Source organism: Henckelia pumila, chromosome 2 (assembly GCF_033568475.1).
Source record: "Henckelia pumila isolate YLH828 chromosome 2, ASM3356847v2, whole genome shotgun sequence".
Lineage (NCBI taxonomy): Eukaryota > Viridiplantae > Streptophyta > Magnoliopsida > Lamiales > Gesneriaceae > Henckelia > Henckelia pumila.
The window spans coordinates 120,110,064-120,131,909 of NC_133121.1; the positions used below are offsets into that span (position 1 = coordinate 120,110,064).

General features: G+C 40.0%; 1 protein-coding gene across 1 annotated transcript; it reads left to right on the forward strand.

Annotated features, from left to right (window-relative positions):
* Positions 1-177: 177 nt before the first annotated feature.
* LOC140879385 (gamma aminobutyrate transaminase 1, mitochondrial-like) lies at positions 178-19,864 on the forward strand. Its single transcript, XM_073283073.1, has 18 exons — positions 178-394; positions 992-1,119; positions 1,276-1,360; positions 1,451-1,523; positions 14,797-14,894; positions 14,970-15,062; positions 15,451-15,524; positions 15,642-15,680; positions 15,771-15,859; positions 15,934-16,010; positions 16,123-16,197; positions 17,170-17,301; positions 17,388-17,475; positions 17,565-17,643; positions 18,144-18,234; positions 18,335-18,413; positions 18,506-18,621; positions 19,431-19,864. Exons 1-18 carry the CDS (start codon positions 353-355, stop codon positions 19,500-19,502), a joined length of 1,530 nt encoding a protein of 509 aa, XP_073139174.1. The 5' UTR covers positions 178-352; the 3' UTR covers positions 19,503-19,864.
* The last annotated feature ends 1,982 nt before the right edge of the window (positions 19,865-21,846 follow it).

Genomic DNA, 21,846 nt, shown 5'->3' on the forward strand with positions numbered 1-21,846 from the left:
TGATAAGTATACATGTTGAGTTATACATTCGTTTTAAAATTATAAAATTATCCTTGTATTTTATTTAATTTTTTTTTTCGAAAATATATTTATAATAGTTCGATAATATTATTATCTATAGTATATACTCTAAATTTGAAGTATAATCCACGTGTGAATAGATACTTCCCCAGTTGAATTATTATTATTTTTTTGCTGGATGAACAAATTGGATTGTGATACTCTTGGGATCAGGAATCGTATATATGAGAAGAGTTGGTTCCCAGTAAAAATGGAAATGAATCTCGAGGCTTCACATCTCTCGATTTCGGACACAACGCTCACTTGAAATTCTCTTCTTCTTGCACTGAAGATGCATCGTCTTCTTCTACCCACCCTCAGAAACGGCGGCCAGGTTGATTTGCCTGTTCTGTTCCTGTGTGCTCAAGATTATGTGCATATGCATCTCGTGTGTTTGTTTTGCTAGAGATTTTGGGTCTCAATTGGTTTTTTTTTTGTCGTTTTTCATTGTCTTCTTTTCAGGTTTCTGTATTTGAATGTTGTTATTTTGGTTGATTTCGAATGTGTTTACCGCTATGATTAAATATTGACAAGTTTGGGTATTCTGGTATGTACGATGGACAATCGCTGGTTTTGAGCTTACATATAATTTTCTTTTTGGGATTATATTTCATGGATTTGAAGATCGACTTCCTTATTTTCAGTCATATACGACCATTACCGTATGAGTTATCAATAAGATTATTCAATCTGTATGATATGCCCCTTTTGGAAACTCTTCTGGATTGTGTTTGATGTTTTCTTGAAAATTTAACTACAGCTAGCATGTTTCTTCGGTGCTTCACAAGAAATTTTTGCTGTTCACAATTTCAAAAAAATCACACAAATGTATCGAGTTTTTAAAGTTTCCTCGAAATTAATATATATCCGCGCTGTACTACTTTTTCTAGTTTTAATCAACGTGCTCTGCATTCACTTTACAATTCGCCAGGGTGTTTCCCCTCTAAAGGATATAACTGGGAGAAGTCTGCAGAAACACCCCACTAAAACTCATGTGGTGAAATGCTACAGTACATCGACATCTGCACAGAATGATGTTTCATCGACAGACGATAACGGGTATGCACCTTCTCTTTGGTGTGAGATTATACTAAATTCCTTATTCATTACATAAGGAAGACATGACTGATATTTCCCAATAAGTCTCAATAATCTTTAACTCACATTCTTAGGAGTTTCATTTTTTAACTCATGAGTAACAGTTGCCATTTTTAGCTTCAAGGGGCATGATATGCTGGCTCCTTTTACCGCTGGATGGCAGTCTACAGATCTGAACCCTCTAGTAATTGAAAAGTCAGAGGTACAAAAGTTCTTTGATTTGGTTCAAGTTTTTGAAGTCTAAAAGATTGTTCATTTGCTGTTATATGCTTTACATTTTTATATGTTGTAGGGCTCTTATGTATACGACATTAATGGGACAAAGTATCTTGATTCTCTTGCTGGATTATGGTGTACAGCTCTAGGTATTTGCTCTTTTAAAATGGATATCCAGCACCAATATTATTTATCTAGTTTTCATTTGATTGTCAAAAACACATCTTTGCCACCCGCACTTCCTTCTACATAGATGGGAAGTAATCCATCTTTATACGGTGATGTAAACTTGTTTAATTAGAATAAATTGGAACTTTCTGTTGAAATATGTTCCACGATAGAGTTCCTGGGAGTTCAATATATGATATTGGGCAGCTCTTCCACCTTTCTACATGGAGCCCGCGCTCTAATGTTTACCATGAATGTCCCAAAATACCTATGGAGGGATGCCATTCTCACCGCTGCGTACTTAATCAATCGCCTTCCAAGTCGCTCTCTCAATTTTAAAACTCCACTGTCTGTCCTCATTCAAAGAAACCCTCATGTGCCTAAATCCAATAACCTTCCCTTAAAAACCTTTGGTTGTACAGCATTTGCTCGCGTACATGACCACAACCAAAGTAAACTTGATCCAAAAGCTATCAAGGTTGTCTTTATTGGGTATTCACCAACACAAAAAGTTTATCAATGCTATTGTCCTCAAAGTCTAAAAACATATACTTCTCGTGATGTGCAATTCCTAGTAAATACTCCTTACTTCTCCTCAACTCCGCTTCAGGGGGAGAATCGAGATGAAGCTTGCCAAGATAATCCACTTCTTCCAATGCCCATACCCGATCTAATCCGAGCTAGCTTTTGCGGTGAGTTAGGTCCAAGTCCAAATTTAACACTTTCCCTTCTCTTTCTATTCTTCTTTGCACTTTTGTCATTCAAGCCAGTATTTATCGGCTTGTATGTGGTAACAACTTATGATAATAAAAAATTTCTCTCTTTAAGAAAAACCCTCCCGTCGCGATGTCTACGCCTAGCCCACCCCCCTCCTTCTTCCCCTCAGATTTCCGACCATAGATCCGACCGGCCTTAGCCCTTAACTCTTCTTCCCGCCCTTTCCTTCTCTCTCCTCCCTGCCTCCCATCTCCCTACTAATCCCGAACCTTTTTTCGCTTCCTTCCTAGAACCTTTCTTCTTTCTTTTTCCAGCTTTATCTTGACTTTGAAGCATTTCCGACTACGATGCCAAGGTGGGTTGGGCGTGGGCAGTTCAGATCGGGGTTCCACGAGAGAAGGTCTACACAAGCGAAGAACCAGTACAGATCGGGGTCCTACGAGAGAAGGTCTACACTAGTGACGAAGGATGTCAGAATCGAACAGAAGCTGTTCATTATCAGAAAGGGCCAGAAAGGGGCTTCGATTTGCCTGATCGAAAGAACGAGGAATGCGAGTTTCCCTCTGGAGTTAGACGTCATTTCCGCGAAGTGGCTTTGGGCGAAACTTTGGGAGTTCATAAAGAATCCTATCTCTAGCCCCGTCTTCAACAAGTTCAGAGGGCAGGAAGCTGTGGTATCCACGCACAAGTACTTCAACAATAGAGGCAGGTTTCTGGAAGTGTTGAAAATAGCGCAGGGGGGCGTCAAGCAGCGTGTAATCATCCCCAGTGGTTGTGCAGAGGGTGGCTGGATTAAGCTGGCCAATCATCTACGCTTCTTTTTACAAAGGGAGAACACCAATGCCTCGGCTTATGGCAGAGATAGAAAGGGAGTCGATTGTTCGAAGCAGCGAGAAACCAAGAAGATGGAGAACATGGAAACGCAACACCTCTTGGCTAACGAGAATATCCGCCCCTGCTCAGTAAAGGAGTGGCAGAAAGCTATCATCATCACCAAGGCACGGGTCAATATTTCTTGGGAGGCGGTGGTTTCTGTTTTAAGCCAGGATGTTAAGAGAAAGATAGAGATATTCCCATTCCAGGCCAATAAGGCAGCATGGTGGCCTAGAAATGCAGAGGAGGCGTCTTATTTCGTGGGGTTGAAGAAAGGCTATTTTGATAGAGGGGTGACGCTGTTTTTTGAAAGTTGGAGAGCAGAGATCAATAGTGAAGTAGAGATGTTTGCTTGCTGCAATAGCTGGGTTAGGATCTTTGGCTTGCCTTGGGATTTATGGTCAAATGATCTATTCAGGAGGGTGGGGGAACTGTGTGGAGGATTACTGGATATTAGCCAAGACACCATCTTTCTTCGAGATTTGTCGGCTGCCAAAATTAAGGTGGTCGGGCCACAAGGAGGATTCATCAACGGCTTTGTGCAAATTCCAACACATCGAGGCCTCTTGATGGTGCGACTTGAAGTGGTAACGGTTAACCCAGCAGCTTACGAGTATTATGAAAAGCGCTCGTACGCTCAAGCAGTGATGAACGGACCTAAAGGGATAATAGGACGACGAGCAGGGAAGGAAGCAGTAGTATTAGGAAAGGATCCCTCTTTGGAAGTCGATGGTAAACAAGGAATGAAAAAGACCGAAACAGTGCATCTAGCAGATAGGCTTAAGGGGCAAGTAGCTGTTAACAACCGGAATAGTGAAAAGGACGTGATAGTGGAGAATATTTCAGATAAGGGGATCCCGCATCGAACCCCTTTGGAAGCAGGAGGCAGCAGTGATAGATCATGGGCTTCAGAACCTATTCTAGGAGGTTGTCAAGTTAAAATTCTGAAAAGGTTATGCCCAAAAGTGGTGGGCGAATTTCAACGAAGAATAATTCAGCCCTTGAGGGCGTTTGAAGAGGCTACAACAGAGACGAATTCTAAAGAGAAGGGCAAAGGGTTGGAGAGTCCTTCATCTCCACATTTTAGGTTTGTGTACTCAAGAAAACAAGAAAGAGCTGCAGGAAACGCTGGGAACAGTGAAGGGAATTGGTACACAGACCCGTTAGGAATTGGTTTACAAGGTCATACAAGTGACTGCTTGGGGGTTATTGAGGATGAGATTCTTCAAGAAACAGGGGGCGATTTGTCTTTGGAGGATTCTGATTCGTTCACCGATAGTTCAGTAGTAGGCGAATCCCTTGTCAATTCCCCGTCAAGCTCATGTCTCGAGGACATGAGGGGCATCTTCGCACCAGACACAGGTTCGTACTCTATTCCTTCACAGGGACACGTGAGCGATTCTGAACCCAAGTCGGATCCGTTGGCGATTCCAGTCAATCCCAGCCCTTTTAACCCTTCAAATCTTTTGTTTTCTGTTGGGAGGGGGGTAGGTGCAGGGGGGGTAGAACCGAGCCCAAGGGTGATTGATAAGCCATTAACGTCGAAGGAGCGAGCAAGAAAGGAGGAGGCTGGGGTTTCGGCGGCTGTTAAGGAGGAATTAATCAAAGATTGTCTCGATAAATTGGAGGTGCGAAGAGTCAGCTTTGGAATTCCAGAAGCTGTGGTCTTAAACTAAAGAGTCCCAAGGTGTGGTCTACTTAGGGCGATACAGTTGTTTTATGCGGATTTTTTCATGGAACATTAGAGGGGGAGGCTCGAGCAGTAGGAGAGGGCTGATTAGAACAATACTACGTAGAGAGAAGCCGGATATTGTGGTCCTTTTGGAAACTAAAAGACAGCGGGTGGATAGGAGGTACTTAGCAAGCCTATGGAAATCAAGATTTATAGAATGGGTGGAATTACCGGCGTTGGGCAGATCTGGTGGCATTTTGGTGGCGTGGGATCCCCGGACGGTGATAGTGAAGGATAATTTGATTGGGGAATTTTCTGTATCTATTGAAATAGTAAAGGATACCAACTCAACGTGGTGGTTTTCGGCAGTCTACGGGCCATGCGGACCAAGAGCTCGACAGATTTTTTGGGATGAATTAGCAGGTTTGAAGGAGATTTGTGGGCCGTTATGGTGTGTAGGTGGAGATTTTAATGTGATCAGAACATTAAGCGAGAAAATGAACAGCAGCACGTTAACCAGTAGCATGAGAGCTTTTGACGCTTTGATTAACGAGCTAGAACTGTATGATCCTCCCTTGTTGAACGCAAAATTCACTTGGTCAAATATGAGGGCTTCACCCATTTGGTGTAGGCCGGATAGATTCTTGCTATCGGGGGGATGGAAAGAGGTGTTTGGGTGCGGAAGGCAATCAGTGCTACCGAGAATTACTTCCGATCACTTTCCTTTGATCCTGAATACATCGAAGGAAGAGTGGGGGCCTACACCCTTCAGATTTGAAAATATTTGGCTTAAGCACAAGACCTTCAAGGAGGAATTCAACAACTGGTGGTCGAATCAGAATCCTCAAGGATGGGAAGGCTACAAATTTATGAGCAAACTGAAGGGAACGAAATCGGAGATTAAGAGGTGGAATGTACAAACTTTTGGAAACCTAGACTTGAGGAGATATGAGCTGGAAAACAAGATTCAAATGCTGGATACTCAAGAATGGGAAGGTACGGGATCGGATACTGTGGCGGAGGAAAGAAGAGCTGTCAAAGCTGAGTTAGAGGAGTTAACATGTAGGAAATTGCAAATGGAAGCCCAGAAGGCAAAAGTCAAATGGGTAAAGGAAGGGGATTGTAACTCAAAGTTTTTCCATTCGTTACTTAGCCAACGGAGAAGCAGGACAAGTATAGAGAGGTTGGAATTGGAAGACGGAACTGTGAGCTCCAATAAAGAAATTATCAGATCAGCAATTATAGAGTTTTTCACAAAACTCTATAGCGAACCAGAGAGAGGGGGGTGGGGTATTGAAGGGGTCGAATGGAGCGCAATTGACGGAGATTCTATGGAGCAGCTCGAGCTACCTTTTACAGAGGAGGAAATTAAAAAAGCAGTGTTTGATTGTGAAGGATCAAAAGCTCCGGGACCGGATGGTTTCTCAATGGAAGTTTTTAAGGAGTGTTGGCTAACGATTAAAGAGGACTTAAAGAGAGTGTTTAAGGAATTTTATGAGGGAGGTGTTGTGAATGGAGTAACGAATGAGACATACATTTGATTGGTACCAAAAAAGAAAGAGTCACTACGCATTAGGGACTTTAGACCGATTAGCCTAGTCACTAGTCTTTACAAGATAATTGCTAAGGTGCTAGCTTCGCGTCTTAAGAAGGTGCTTGAGATCACAATTGCACATTCACAGTGTGCATTCATTGAAGGCCGTCAAATCTTAGATTGCTGTTTGATAGCGAATGAGACAGTGGAGGAATTCAGAATGAAAAAGAAAAAAGGCTGGGTTTTCAAGGCTGACTTTGAGAAGGCTTATGACAACGTTAATTGGAGATTTTTGGATTTTGTTCTCCTTAAGAAAGGATTTGGGAATAGATGGAGGAAATGGATTAATGGATGCCTCAACAATGTAAAATTTTCGGTTATTGTCAACGGGAGACCGACTGGCACTTTTAAGGGGGAGAAAGGGTTACGACAGGGAGACCCGCTGTCCCCGTTCTTATTTAACTTGGTGGCGGATGTTTTGGGACGCTTGATTGACAAGGCAAAGGCGTCAAACATCTTTAGAGGTTGGGAGATAGGGAGGGATAGAGTTGAGGTCTCTCACATTCAATTTGCCGATGACGCTTTGTTTTTTGCGCTTAATGAGGATCACGTGAGGCTGCTGATGGATATTCTGGTTGTTTTTTGTGATATGTCCGGTTTGAAAATCAATAAGGACAAAAGTGCCCTCTTGAGCTGTAATTGTGATAAAGAAGTGGAGGAAGGGTTGGCTAGGGAGATCGGCTGTGGGGTGGAAGCATGGCCTATTCAATACCTAGGAGTGCCATTGGGAGGGAACCCCTTAAGGGTCTCATTCTGGGAGCCAGTAACCTTCAAGATGTCCAAAAGGTTAGCTGGATGGAAGAAAGCTTTCCTTTCGAGAGGTGGCAGACTAACGCTAATCTCGGCAGTAATGAGTGCTCTCCCCGTGTACTACTTGTCGCTGTTTCGGATCCCAAGAGGTGTTGCAGAGGATATGGAGAAACTTATGCGGAACTTCTTATGGGATGGACCGGATGGGGAGGCTCATTGCCACCTGGTAGGTTGGGACAAAGTTTGTAGACCTAAAGATAGAGGAGGATTGGGAATAGGTAACCTATGCCTTCGGAACAAGGCTCTGTTGGGTAAATGGTGGTGGAGATTTTCATCGGAGAGGGACACTTTTTGGAAGAAAGTCATAGCGAGCAAATATGGAGTTCAAGAGAATGGATGGGATGCGGGATTGGCTAGACATAACACGTTTAGAAGTCCGTGGAAATTCATATGAAGGACGTATATGGCTTTCAGTCACTCTGTGAGGGCAGTGGTTCTAGGGGGAGATAGATTTCGATTCTGGGAAGACTGCTGGGTGGGGAATTCTAGTTTTAAGGACCTATTTCCTAATATCTTTCAGATATCTAGGGAGCACAATAGGCAGATCTCTTTCTTCGTCTGTCGAGATTCGTCTTTTCCCTCTAACTCTTTGACCTGGAACTTGCATCTTAGACGTGAGTTGAGGGATGATGAATTGAGCCAGTTAGGTAACCTGCTGGAAGTTTTGAGGGGGGTTAAACTAGTAGAGGGAGCGGAGGATGTGAGGAAATGGGTTTGGGACAGTTCCGGAGTCTTTTCGGTAAAGTCCTTCTTCGAGTCTTTCTTTCCAGAGGAGCGTTTCCCAAGCTTCCCTCTTTTCTACCCAATCTGGAAAGCCACCATTCCGACAAAGGTTCAGGTTTTCTCATGGACAGCTGCGTTGGAAAGACTGCCTACCTGTGATTTGATTCAAAAGAGGCTCCCAAACATGTCCCTTAGCCCAAACAGGTGTGTTCTATGCAAGCAAGGAGGAGAAACTCAAGACCACATGATTATTCACTGCCCGTATTCAGGGAACTTGTGGAACCTGGTCCTCAAGGAATTGGGATTATATTGGGTAATCCCGAAAACAACGAAAGATCTTTTTGCCACTGATCTAGGAGGTTTGCTAGGTGAAAAAGGGAGAGTTCTTTGGCTAGTAGTGGTTCATTGCGTGTGTTGGTCGATTTGGTTGGAGAGGAACGGAAGAGTTTTTGAAGATAGTGAAGAATCAGAGAAGGAAACTTGGGATAAAATCAAACTGAGAGTTGCCACGTGGGCTCTCAAGGGTTCTAACTTTAAATCTGTCTATGTTAGACTTGTATAGAGATTGGAAATTGGCTTTGATCTAGATTGTTAGAAGCACTTTTTGGCTTTGAATATAGCTAGCTAGCGTGGATCGCTGGTCCACTTTTTGTAATCTATCACTTTCTTTTATATATAATACATATGTTTCCTATAAAAAAAAAACAACTTATGATAATACTACCCTTTGTTTTCGAGCAGATACCAAGGAAACATTAATATTTGCGTCCGTGTTGATGTCACCCACTAATATACATACAAAATTATTTGTGGTTTTCGGGTCACATGCTCTGACTTTTGGTGGATTGAATAATGAACCTAATTTTTTTTTTTTTGATAAGAAACGTAAGATATTATATAAATAATATAAGATTGATTACAAAGGTGAACCAGTGGTCCACAGCTAGTACTAATCTAAGACGAGAAAACAAACTACTTCAATACTAAACTCCAATCTCTATACAAATCTGAAATCATAAACGATCGGAATTCTGATAAATTATGTAACCAAGCTGCTACTGATAACTTAATCCTGTCCCAAACTTCTCCAACTGAAACTTCTTTATCCTCGAAGATCCTGCTATTCCTTTCCAACCAAACTGACCAACAAACGCAATGAGTTATAGCTGCCCACAGAATTCTGCCCTTGCTACCCAGGGAGTCCCCCAAATCTGCCTTGAACAGATCCCTGGTGGACTTTGGTGTCACCCACGACAATCCTAACTCCTTAAGCACCAGCCACCAAAGAGAGCTTGAGAAAGGGCAGTGGACCAACATATTGTCCTGACTCTCTCCTCCTTTCTTGCACAGCACACACCAATTAGGATTGAGAGAACATTTTGGAAACCTCCTTTGGATCAAGTCGCAAGTCGGCAATCTACCCAACACCGCAATCCATGAGAAAACCTTTACTTTGTAAGGTATCGGAACTTTCCAAATAGCATTAAAAAGATCAAAATTGGGGAACGATGCTTCTGGAAAAAAAGAATCAAAAAAGGATTTCACTGAAAACACTCCTGAAGCGTCCCGAACCCAAACCCTCACATCGTCTACTCCCTCCTCTAAACTAACCCTGTCCAAAATCTCCATTAAATTGATGAACTCACTCACCTCCTCATCTCTAAGATCGCGACGAAAAATTAAATTCCAGGAAAAAGAATCTAAAGAAGAAAGTGAAATTCTGGAACGGAAATGAGAAATGGGCTTATTATGACCTCGAGAGATCTGGAATAGCAGAGGGAAAAGCCTATCAAAAGAGGACAGCCCCACCCAACAGTCCTCCCAAAATCTAACTCTATCTCCCCCTTTAACCACTAACCTCACTGATTGAATAAAAGCCGGATAAATTCTAGATATGAACTTCCACGGGCTTCGAAAGGTGTTATGCCTGGCCAACCCTGCGTCCCAACCGTTAATTTGCATCCCGTACTTACTTACTACAATCCTCTTCCACAATGTATTCCCTTCCTTAGAAAAACGCCACCACCATTTACCCAACAAAGCTTTATTCCTCAATCCAATATTGCCAATTCCCAAACCTCCCTTGTTCTTTGGAATGTTAACCTTATCCCAAGCCACCAAATGACAGTGTTTATCCCCATCCGACCCATCCCACAAAAAATCCCTCATTAATTTCTCCAAAGCCTCAGCCACCCCCCTTGGAATCCGGAATAACGACAGGTAATACACCGGAATTGCGTTCATTACTGCCGAGATCAGAGTAAGCCTACCTCCTCTAGATAGGAAAGCCTTCTTCCAACTAGCTAGCTTTTTTGACATTTTAAACACAATCGGTTCCCAAAAAGAGGCCTTGATTGGATTACCTCCCAACGGAACCCCCAAATAATGGATAGGCCAAGAGTCCACCCCGCATCCAAACTCCCTGGCCATCTCCACCTCCTCTGCAGCCTCATAGTTAATGCTCAACAGGGAACTCTTTTCCATATTGATCTTTAAACCAGACATGTCGCTGAAAGAAGTCAGAATGTCCTTCAAAAATCTCAAATGTCCTTCGTTCTTTACAAAAAATAAAGAGTCATCAGCAAACTGGATATGAGAAACCTCGACCCTGTCTCTACCTATTTCCCACCCTTGCAAATAGTTCATTGCTTTTGCTTTGTCCATCAATCTAGCCAAAACATCAGCCACCAAATTAAAGAGGAAAGGAGATAATGAATCGCCTTGCCTTAAGCCTTTTTCTCCTTTAATTTTGCCGCAAGGCTTACCATTAATAAAGATCGAGTAGTGCACGTTGCCGAGGCAGCCCTTAATCCACCTTCTCCATCTATCACCGAACCCCTTCTTCCTAAGAACAAAATCCAAAAATTGGAAGTCCACATTATCGTATGTTTTCTCGAAATCTGCCTTAAAAACCCAGCCCTTCTTCTTCTTCAATCTGAACTCTTCAACCATCTCATTGGCTATGAGGCAACAGTCTAGGATCTGTCGCCCCTCAATGAATGCTCTTTGTGAATCCGCAATCGTAGTATTCATTACCTTCTTCAGCCTTGAAGCCAATACTTTTGCCATTATCTTATACAAACTGGTAACCAAACTAATAGGCCTAAAGTCCTTAATGCGTCGAGAATCTTTCTTTTTTGGAATCAAACATATGTAGGTTTCGTTTGTCACTCCATTAACTATTCCTTTCTCAAAAAACTCCTCAAAAACCTTCACTAAATCCTTCTTAATCACCTGCCAGCAATCCTGAAAGACTTTGATTGTGAATCCATCAGCACCCGGAGCTTTCGATCCGTCGCACTCAAACACCGCTTTTTTAATTTCTTGTTCCGAGAACGGAAGCTCGAGCTGTAGCCTTTCATCTTGACCAATTGGACTCCATTCTATGCCTTCAATGCCGTAACTCCGATGTCCAGAATTGCTGAATAACTTTCGATAAAATTCAATCACCTCTTCCCTGATAAGCTCACTGTCCGTGCAGAGATTCCCATCTTCCAATTCCAATTTCTCAATCCTTGATCTACTCCTCCTCTGGCTAAGCAACGAGTGAAAGAATTTCGTATTGCAATCCCCTTCCTTCAGCCATTTGACCTTAGCTTTCTGATGGTCCCTTTGAGCAATTCTACAAACAAGCTCCTCTAGTTCGCTCCTAATGGCTCTTCTCTCTAACACCAAACTATCAACCCACTGTCCCTCAGCCTCCTGAAAATCCAACTCCTTAATCTGATTTTCCAGGTTCATTTTTCTTGCCTCTGCGTTTCCAAACTTTTCAGAGTTCCACCTTTTAATATCCGATTTAATGTCCTTCAATTTCCTCATGAATTTATACCCCTCCCACCCGTGAAACGATTTGCTAGTCCACCACTTGGAGAACTCGTCTCTGAAATTCTTATGACTTAGCCACATATTTTCAAACCTAAATGGAGAAGGACCCCACTCCCCCTGAGATGTGTCCAGAATCAATGGATTATGATCTGATGTTGTTCTCGGCAATATCAACTGTCTGCAAAACTTGTACATTTCTTTCCAACCACCTGAGAAAAGAAACCTATCCAGCCTGCAACAAATCGGTGAAGCGCGCATGTTGGACCAAGTAAATTTACCATTCAAAAGTGGTGGGTCGTACAACTCAAGCTCTGTGATTAAGGAGTCAAAACTTTTCATACTGCTGGTCGTGGAATTGCTGTTCATCTTCTCACTCAAAGATCTTACCACATTAAAATCTCCTCCTAAACACCAATTAGGGCTACAAAGAACCTTCAAACCTGCTAACTCGTCCCAGAAATTTTGTCGATCCTTTGGGTTGCATGGGCCATACACTGCCGAAAACCACCAATGCGAATTACCTCCGTTATCTACCTTGATCGAGACGGTGAATTCTCCAATTAAATTGTCCACCACTGATACCGATTTTGTGTCCCAAGCTAATAAAATTCCCCCTGATCTGCCCAAGGCTGGCTGCACTAACCAATCTACGAATCTAGACTTCCACAAGCTAGCGATGCATCTCCTGTCCATGCTGGCTTGCTTAGTTTCTTGAAAAACTACTATATCTGGTTTTTCTCTACGAAGAATCGTTCGAATTAAACTCCTCCTGCTGCTGGACCCTCCTCCTCTAATATTCCAAGAGAAAATCTTCATAAAACCACTCCACAACCCAATCCTCTGTCACTCCCCTTCACTGCTCCGACTGCTGTAGAAACTCTTGATGAAAAAGAACACTCATGAAACTTGCTCACTGGTTCTGCTTTGTCTAAAGATACTCTACTGACTTCCAACCTATTGAGGCAGTCGTTGATTACTTCTTTCTGCCCATACAGAACACCTGCCTCTTTAAGCCCCTCAGAAGGCTGACTGTTCCCTGCTCCCACTACAACTACTGTAATCTGATCATCCGGCTTTATTTTCAACAGTGAGGAAAAACCCTCCCCCTCTGCTCCCTCACCCGCTCCCACTAAAGGAAAAGGAAAGGACGAAGGAAAAAGAAAGGAATTTTTGGAAGAAAAGGTTACCGAAACCCCCTTAGGTTCAGGAAAGTCCTCATGGGCCGCGGGTTGAATAGAAACCTTACCTGCTGGAGATCCAAAGATGCCCCTGATGTCCTCCAAGCCTACTTGACTCTGAGAATTATTGAGTGATCCCCGTTCCAGTTTGCTATCCGAAACGAAAGAATCAGAGACCTCTGAAATGCTATCTCCTCCGAACTCTACAGCCGAATCTTCCTCCAGCCAATCTGAAGCCTTATTGACTAACCCTGTTGATTCTTTATCAGGTGCTTCACCTATCCAGCCTTCCTCCAGTATTAATGGAAACCGTTGATCAACTCCGATTCGTTTTCTCCTAGCGTACACAATGTTGAACCTTGTAGCCAACTGGTCCTCAGTCGCTACGGCTTTGTCTTTGAAATCTATCGCAGTATTCTCAACTTCCGGAGAAGACTGAACAACCCCTTTCCTAAATTCTTCCAGCCCTTTAGGATTAAGCCTGCTAAGAATTTTGATGTGATCACCTATACTTGATGTACAAGCCCTCTGAGCTAGGCAACCCTGACTGTCCTCCGAGACTAAGGGGATCACCGGCCTGTTCTCAGGAGGCTCGGCTGCCTTAACACTGGCGTGCGAAGGATTGTTAATCTGCCCCCCCCATCCGAAAAACGCCCTCGGCCCCTCAGAAACAGCTTGAGCATACGAGCGATTAGCGTCGTACGCTTCAATATTGACGGAGTTCACTACTAAACGAACGATCAATGGTCCGCGATTCGTTTCAATTTGCAGAAAACTATTTATGAATCCTCCCGCCGGTCCTACTACCTTGATTTTAGCAGCTGACAGATCTTTAAGCATGGCGGTATCCGAACTGATGTCCAACAGCCCGCCGCACTGATCCCCTACCCTATTAAGTAGCTCCTTAGACCATAAATCCCACGGAAGGCCTAAAATGCTCACCCAACTGTGGCAGCATTCGAATACTTCCTGTTCCCTGTTGATATCCGGTCTCCAAGCTTCAAAAAACAAAGTCACTCTTTTTTCGAGGAAACATTTCTTGATCTTCAGGTAGAAGGATGCTTCTTCATCGTTAATGGGCCACCAAGCTGCTTTGTTAGCTTGAAATGGATAAATCTCGATCCTCCTCTTCACTGCTTTCCCAAGAATATCCCGAACCAGAGCCCATGCTATGCTAACCCTCTCTTTAGTAATAATAATTGCTCTCTTCCAGTCCTTGACTTGGCACTGAGTAAGATCTTCCTTAGCCTCCTCTTTCCGATAGACCTTGTTAATCGAGGCCTTAAGTCCTACCGGTTGCACCCCCCCATATCCTACGCGGTCAGCAGTAGACTGGGAACCAGGAATCCTCCTCTGTTTCAAAAAGAGGGATATCTGGTTGGCCAGACGTCTCCAACCCCACTCCTTCCGCCCACTCGGAATTATGATGCGCTGCTTGATTCCTTTCTGAGAAATTTTACTAACCTCCAAAGAACACCCTCTGCTGTTAGCGATTCTGTGAATGTAGATGACGTCCTCCTTATCTCTCCATTTGAAGAAAGCCGGGCAAGCTTCTGGGCTCTTAGCATAAGCCCAAATCTTAGACCTTAACCAATGGGCTGAGTTAAAGTTAATCTCCAGAAGAAAACTAGCCTTCCTCGTCCTCTCTGTCAAACACACCGAAGCACCTTTCGGTCCCAATTTGGTGAGGAACAATTTCTGTTCTATTTTAACTTCTTCCACCACCTTAGATAATGGCCGCTCATAATAATCTCCTTTATCCTGCCGTAAATTCATTGTGAATAACATGCAATAGCATCTTGTTGCCACATCATTATAAATGTTACCACTATAATAGCTTATATGCTTAAGCCTTCTTTCAGGTGGAAGTGAGCCTCGTCTTGTTGCTGCTGCTACCAAACAACTAAACACATTACCATTTTACCACTCTTTCTGGAATCGCACGACAAAACCCTCATTGGTATGATGATTTACGATATATTTGGAAGCTTCAATTTGGAAATTTTAAACTGTTACTCTACATGATAAAATACAGGATCTTGCCAAAGAACTTTTAGAGTTATTCACTGCAAGTAAAATGTCGAAAGTCTTCTTCACAAACAGTGGGTCAGAGGCCAATGATTCACAGGTTCAAGTTTTCAATCATATCCAGAAACTCTTGTTAGATATCTTATCTGCATTTTTTAATTTGTTTGAGAGACAAAGTTGTAATTAAGGGTGACATAAATTTGTACTTATATAGTTTTAGACTTGTAAGTTTGTTTTGAAAATTTAAAATTTTTGGGTTTTTTAAATGGATAAACTAAAAAATTTCATTACTTCTCTATGTTTCGAAATAAATTGTGTGACAAAAGCTCGGAACTGGGGATCTGAGTCGAGCTAGACAGCACAATTAAATTGTTAATTTTCTTGAAGGGATGCTTTTGGATTCAAGTATTTCATGAAATTTCTTTCTACTAGATCTTTAAGTTTTCGTGTGTAAAATCAATCATAATTCTGAACTTTTTTCCTCATAGGTCAAGCTTGTTTGGTACTACAATAATGCACTTGGAAGGCCAAACAAAAAGAAGTTTATTGCTCGAACGAAATCGTAATATTTTTTGGTTCTGTTACGCTCTTAGTTTATTCCCTGACATTTTTGGTACCGATATGATTTTAGTTAATTCTATTTGTTGCCATGTGCTAATGTCATGTCTTTTTTTGGCAGATATCATGGTTCAACACTTATATCAGCCAGTCTTTCAGGGTATGCTAGTTAGCATTCAACTATCTGAGACTCAAAATTCATTTGTATGGGGAAAAAATTATTAGTAAAAAATTTCTGTCTTTTTAATAGCCTGACTGCCCTCCACCAAAAGTTCGATCTTCCTGCCCCATTTGTGTTGCATACCGACTGCCCACATTTTTGGCGCTATCATCTACCAGGTGGTGGAGACTTTTTTCTCCTTACCGTGTCTACCTTCTTACATGATCACATCATACTAAAAAAAGTTTTGTAGGCGAAACGGAGGAGGAGTTCTCTACCAGGTTGGCCAATAACTTGGAGAATCTTATAATCAAAGAGGGTCCAGAGACGGTAACCGTAGTTTGATAATAAATTCATGCCATTTTAATTTCTTTTTAACACATTTTTTTCTCCCGTTTAATAGAATGCTGTGTTTCTCAACTACCAATCTCTGATGTTTCAGATTGCTGCTTTTATTGCGGAACCAGTAATGGGGGCAGGTGGCGTGATACCTCCACCCGCTACGTATTTTGAGAAGGTTATTTTCATTTTCGCATTGTCCATGTCACACCAATAATTTAACATGATTAGGTGTGCCGTGTACAAAATCTATAAACGATAGAGCAGCCTTTGTGCCTGAATGATTAAAGTATGCAAAGTATGGTATTTTGGTATATATGGCTCCCTAAACATTTTACATCCTCACTCTTCCATAATCTCTTGCGGAAACTGAGATGTGTATTGCCTGTCCGATCAGGCCTTTTCAACTTTGCTTAATGAGTCACTATCCCTTTTACATTTGATCAGGTTGATCTTAGATACTTATTTCTAGGCTTTTAATGCTTAATACCCGACCAACATACTGTGCAAGTGTCTGCTTAGATATTAATTCTGGGCTCACATTCACCTTGACCTGGATAACAACCGAGTGAGCATATGATAAAGTTTATAATTATTGTTGACCTGCCTCCTATCAACTCGAGGTTTTGGGGAGAAGTGGTTGCCGACATTTTTGTGTATCCGTTTTGCATCTTGAGAGCGTGGTCAAAACTGGGTTCAGACTTCAGAAGTTGTCTGGGAACCTATTTTCTTCAGTCGGGGTTGAGAAGAAAATTATGTAAAAATTGTGCTAACCATGTTTGAGATGGGTCTCTCTCTCTCTCTCTCTCTCTATTTTTTCTTTTTTTTGGTGAAGTGTTTGATGGGTCTTTTGCATGTTATTAATACTAGCAACCTTGCACACTTTTTGCATTTATATAACGATTTTAATATTTAGTTAATTAATATATCTGATGTGAAAATCTAGAAAATACTGTTTTCCTCCCCGGAATAAGAGAATGAAATTGTGAGGTGGTTGTACTAAAAAAATTGCTAGGTGTTTTTTTTGGGTGATGCTTGTCCATACCACGGACCAAAGTAGTTATCAATAACGACTTAAGTCTAATAAAATAGGAAACTATTAATAAAGTTAAAATGGACTTTGGTCTAAATATTTTTCATGTGTGTGCAGATTCAAGCTGTGGTTAAAAAGTATGATATTCTTTTCATTGCTGACGAAGTAATATGTGCCTTCGGAAGGCTTGGGACAATGTTTGGTAGTGACAAGTATGGAATTAAACCTGATCTTGTCACCTTGGCAAAGGTTCCAGTTCACCTCTAGTTAAATCTTGTAGTAGCTATTTTTTTAATTCCAGATTCTTAATTTCCTTTGCTCTTGATAATATACAGGCTCTTTCTTCTGCATATGTACCTATTGGAGCTATTCTTATGAGCCCTGAAATTTATGATGTCATACATTCTCAGAGCAACAAGCTTGGTTTGTGGTGACATTTGATTTTAATTTAATGATTTTTTTGTCATAAATCCAATGTACTGAGTCGAGCGAAAATTTTCTTTTCTTAAAAGGGGTTTTCTCCCATGGGTTCACTTATTCAGGGCACCCTGTATCTTGTGCTGTTGCATTGGAGGCGCTTAAGATCTACAAGTATGTTGTCATTACTTTTTATTATTTCCATTGACTTGATGTTGATTCTCGATAGCATTTAATGATTGCCATGAATATCGAAATAGTTCTTTGCGACAATCAAAATAAGGAGTGACCTTGCACAAAGAAGAACCTCAAAAAAGGATGAGTCTGCATTTAGCCATTTTAAATTTCTCTGTGTTTGAATCAAAACATATGTTACGGGTTAAATTTGTTGTTATTGAGATTACTATGCATCTGTTGTGATTTTGTTATTTTATTTCACTAATTCTTCCATGATATATTCACATACATAAACGGAATTGTATTTTAAATTTAAAGAGACAGAACTGTAGCCTTCTTGCCATTGTGGCATGGATGTAGGTTTTCAAGGTTAAGTCATGTAAGTGTATATTGTGTTACTTTTTCTCCTCACTGACATAACAATTCCACTCTTTGCACATGACTTATTGCTACATATTCGATTATTCTTGGATCTTAAAAGGTTTCCTTCTTTACAGAGAGAGAAACATTCTTGAAGTAGTGAACAAAATAGCACCCAAATTTCAAGAAGGTTTGAAAGCGTTTTCTGATAGCCCCATTATCGGGGAGGTACATGAACATTTTATTTTATTTGATTTATTTCTTCAATTTTTTACATGAATAAGGATGGTTTCTTATCTTTTCTGTTTGATCAACTCTTTTCTTGAAGATTCGTGGAACTGGTTTGATTCTTGGAACAGAATTCACGGATAACAAATCACCAAATGATGCATTTCCTCCTGAATGGGGTATAGCCTACATCTACGTGAATAACCTTAAACAAAGATAGCTCATACCTTGGTACATGACGAGATTTTCATTTCTTTCATTAAATCTGAAGGTGTTGGTGCATATTTTGGAGCACAATGTCAGGAGAACGGCATGCTAGTACGTGTTTCCGGCGACAGCATAATGATGTCTCCTCCATTCATAGTGACTCCTCAAGAGGTTGATGAGGTGAGTTTCTGTAAATTTCGAATGAGACACCATTTAGTTTGGGAGGACCAAGATGAAAGCAATAAGGGAAGAGGGTCAGTCGTCCCTTGTCTGATGCCACTTATCTTAAAATGCTTATGATTTGTGCTTTCTAGACATTTATGTTCCAGGTCAATTCAGGTTACCCCCTCATTCTTGTCAATTACAATTCGCCCTTTTGACCATCACTTGCATCAATCTCTTCCCTCAAACTTTTTAATACTCATAAATTGATGGATGATTCCGGAAATACATTCGGTTGCATCTAAATGAGTGAAGCAAATATGATGCTGATGAAAGACACTTGGATCTTTAGTTGTTAAAATGCTATTCGTCAAAATAAAATAGTAGTCGTCAATGTTGGGTAAGACCATACAAATTCATGTTTTCCAGAAACAACAATTTCAAAAATTTTAAATAAGTCGAGGAATAAATATACCACCACTAATTAAAGAAATAAAGCGAGAATTTGTGGGAACCAGAAGTGCAAGTGAATTTACCCTTCTTTTATAAATTGTTGGTTCTCAAATCTCAGTATTAGCTAGCTATTCCTATTTCGAATCCCTTAGGCCTTAGCTCACCCTGCAGTAGTGGTTTAGACTCTGTTCTCTTCAGGCGTAAAACATTGTTCAAAAAACATAGTCATTTGAAACATTCCTGCTCAAGGTCTCGTTAACGATGATGTTCGTTTTTTCATGTACATGTTCAAATGATCAAATGTTTGATTCGAAAAACAGAGCAGAACTCGAATAAAAAAAACTGACTTGTTTTTCCTTTTTTCGCATTTTCAGCTGATACGGATCTATGGATTAGCTCTGAAGAAGACAGAAGAAAGGGTGGAAGAGCTCAAATCTAAGAAGTAAAAGGTGAAAAGAACTGAAAATTGTTATGCTTCTATCCTATGTATAGATATCTCAGCTCCACTCCCCGCTACGAGTAGTGGCAATGGGATGTGTCTCTTTTATCTCTTACATTTCAATAATAATAATACGAAAATAAATTATTAAAGTACATAACAAAGTTTGCACTGATTTCTTGCATCCTCTTTAAAGAAATTATCAGGTATGAGGGATAGTAATTTTTTAGCATTTGTGTCAACTTGTTAATTAGTAGCAGTATGCTGTAACGGCTACCGTTTTAGGGGTGGGTTTCCTTCGTTACCATTAATTTTCAAGACGTGGCAGTAATTTATACAAGAAAATTGTAATCAAGAAAGGTTTCAGTATTTGTATTTTGTACCATATATTGATTATATGAGTTAATTAAGTCCAAGTTCATATTATTGTATAGGTATTAAATTCAATGTATTACCTAATACTCTCACTATTCCGTTCGTTTATATTTGTGTGTGTTTTCACACCAAAAGTATTTGAAAAAGTAAATTTTGTAAATTAATTTATCATTTTGTGTTTATTTAGTGAAGTTTTTAATAGAATAAAAAAAATATACAAGTAGTTAATTTTATTAATTGAATAAGGTTAAATTGTTCAAAGAGTAAAAAAAATAATATTAAATATGGATACTAGACTATATAATTGAGACATATGAAAAAAAAAAAAATATATATATATATATATATATATATATATATATCCATAATTGAGACAGTTGGAAAAAAATATAGCCTAAATGAGGCTAAATGAGTGAGACGAGAAAAGTGATAACTTGCCATGGTATCTTACTTTGTAAGCGTAATGTTAGAGTTATTTAAGTAACAAATTATTTTCATTGGTACTTCTTCAGATAATATCATTACTCAAATTAATGTGCACATAATTGTGCAAGGAATAATTCACAAATACATAAATGAAATATTTATCGGTACTAACACACCCTATTTCCAAATAAAATAATCATTTATTGTACTATTTATATAAACTCGAGCTCTTTATATTAAGTTTTAATTGATTTGATGAAATGTATATAAAACTAGGGTTGCAATCGATTAGCATGTTCCTCGAGCTCAAGTTCGTGAACATATCGAGTTGCTCGAGCTCGAAAAACTCGAATCGAATAAAAACCAGAATTGAATACAAAATTGTTTTAAATAAATTTTGAAAATAAGCTAGTACTACATGTGAATCATTATTTACCTTACAATTTATATGCATAAATTGAAAAGAGGGGTTTACAAAAATCCAGAAAATAAAAGCCCCCAAAGATGGAATTTAAAAATCAATGCAAATCCATAAGCAAGAACAAAATGATAACAAAAAGGAATAATTTACCATTTATATACATAATTAATCGAAAAAGGTGGTTCAAAAAAAGAAAAGAAAAGTAAGGTTTTTGCATCACAATAAGTGGCACAAGCACAATGAATTTCGTCCAGAAACCAAACTTATAGGGAAAAACCTAGGGCCATAGGAGCTACTCGAACAGACACAATCAAAACTTGAGCTCGACTCTAATAATGACTCGAGCTACTCGAACTCGAGTTTTTGACCGAGTTCTTGAGCTACGTACTCCCGAGTAGTTTGACTCCCTCACAACCCTATTTAAAACTATATATAACTATACCTTCATCATATAGCTCCATTGAGATAGTTTTGTGCAAAGGGGCCGCACTTGTGTTTGACAAGAAATCCAAAAATTTGCGAACTGAAAAATTCCAACATCATGTCATGGTTTTGTTCGTAATGTTTGATTAATGTTTTAATGAGTTGTTTAATACTAGGTGGTCACCTCAAGCAATATGCTAATTCATAAATGACATAAATGCATGCATTAGATGCAGAAGTAGCTGCAAATAGATATGTAGAAGAGGGTGATGTTTATTTTTTAAAATGGAAAAGTAGCTGCAGCTACATCAAAAACTTTAGGCCGAAAACCTTCCATGAACCGGATTGGACAGGATTAAACCGGACCACTCTTGTTTTAGTGAAAAATTAGATTAGCATGTCTAAATATAACTTTTAAAAAAAAAACACATGTCTAAATATATATGTTATCTTCTAAGTTCTAACCAACGTCTAGAACTTTGAACCAAATAAAACCAGAAATAAAACCGTCCTGACGATTGACGATAACACATGCATGGAATCTCAACACACAAGAATAAAATAAAACACCAAATTTCATAACCAAATCATATATATACATATACATTAGGAAATTTATTCAACAATAAATTTAAATAGGGAAATATATATGCACTTTTGTTGATTACGAGACTTGATATAAGTAGGGATGTAAATGAATCAAGCC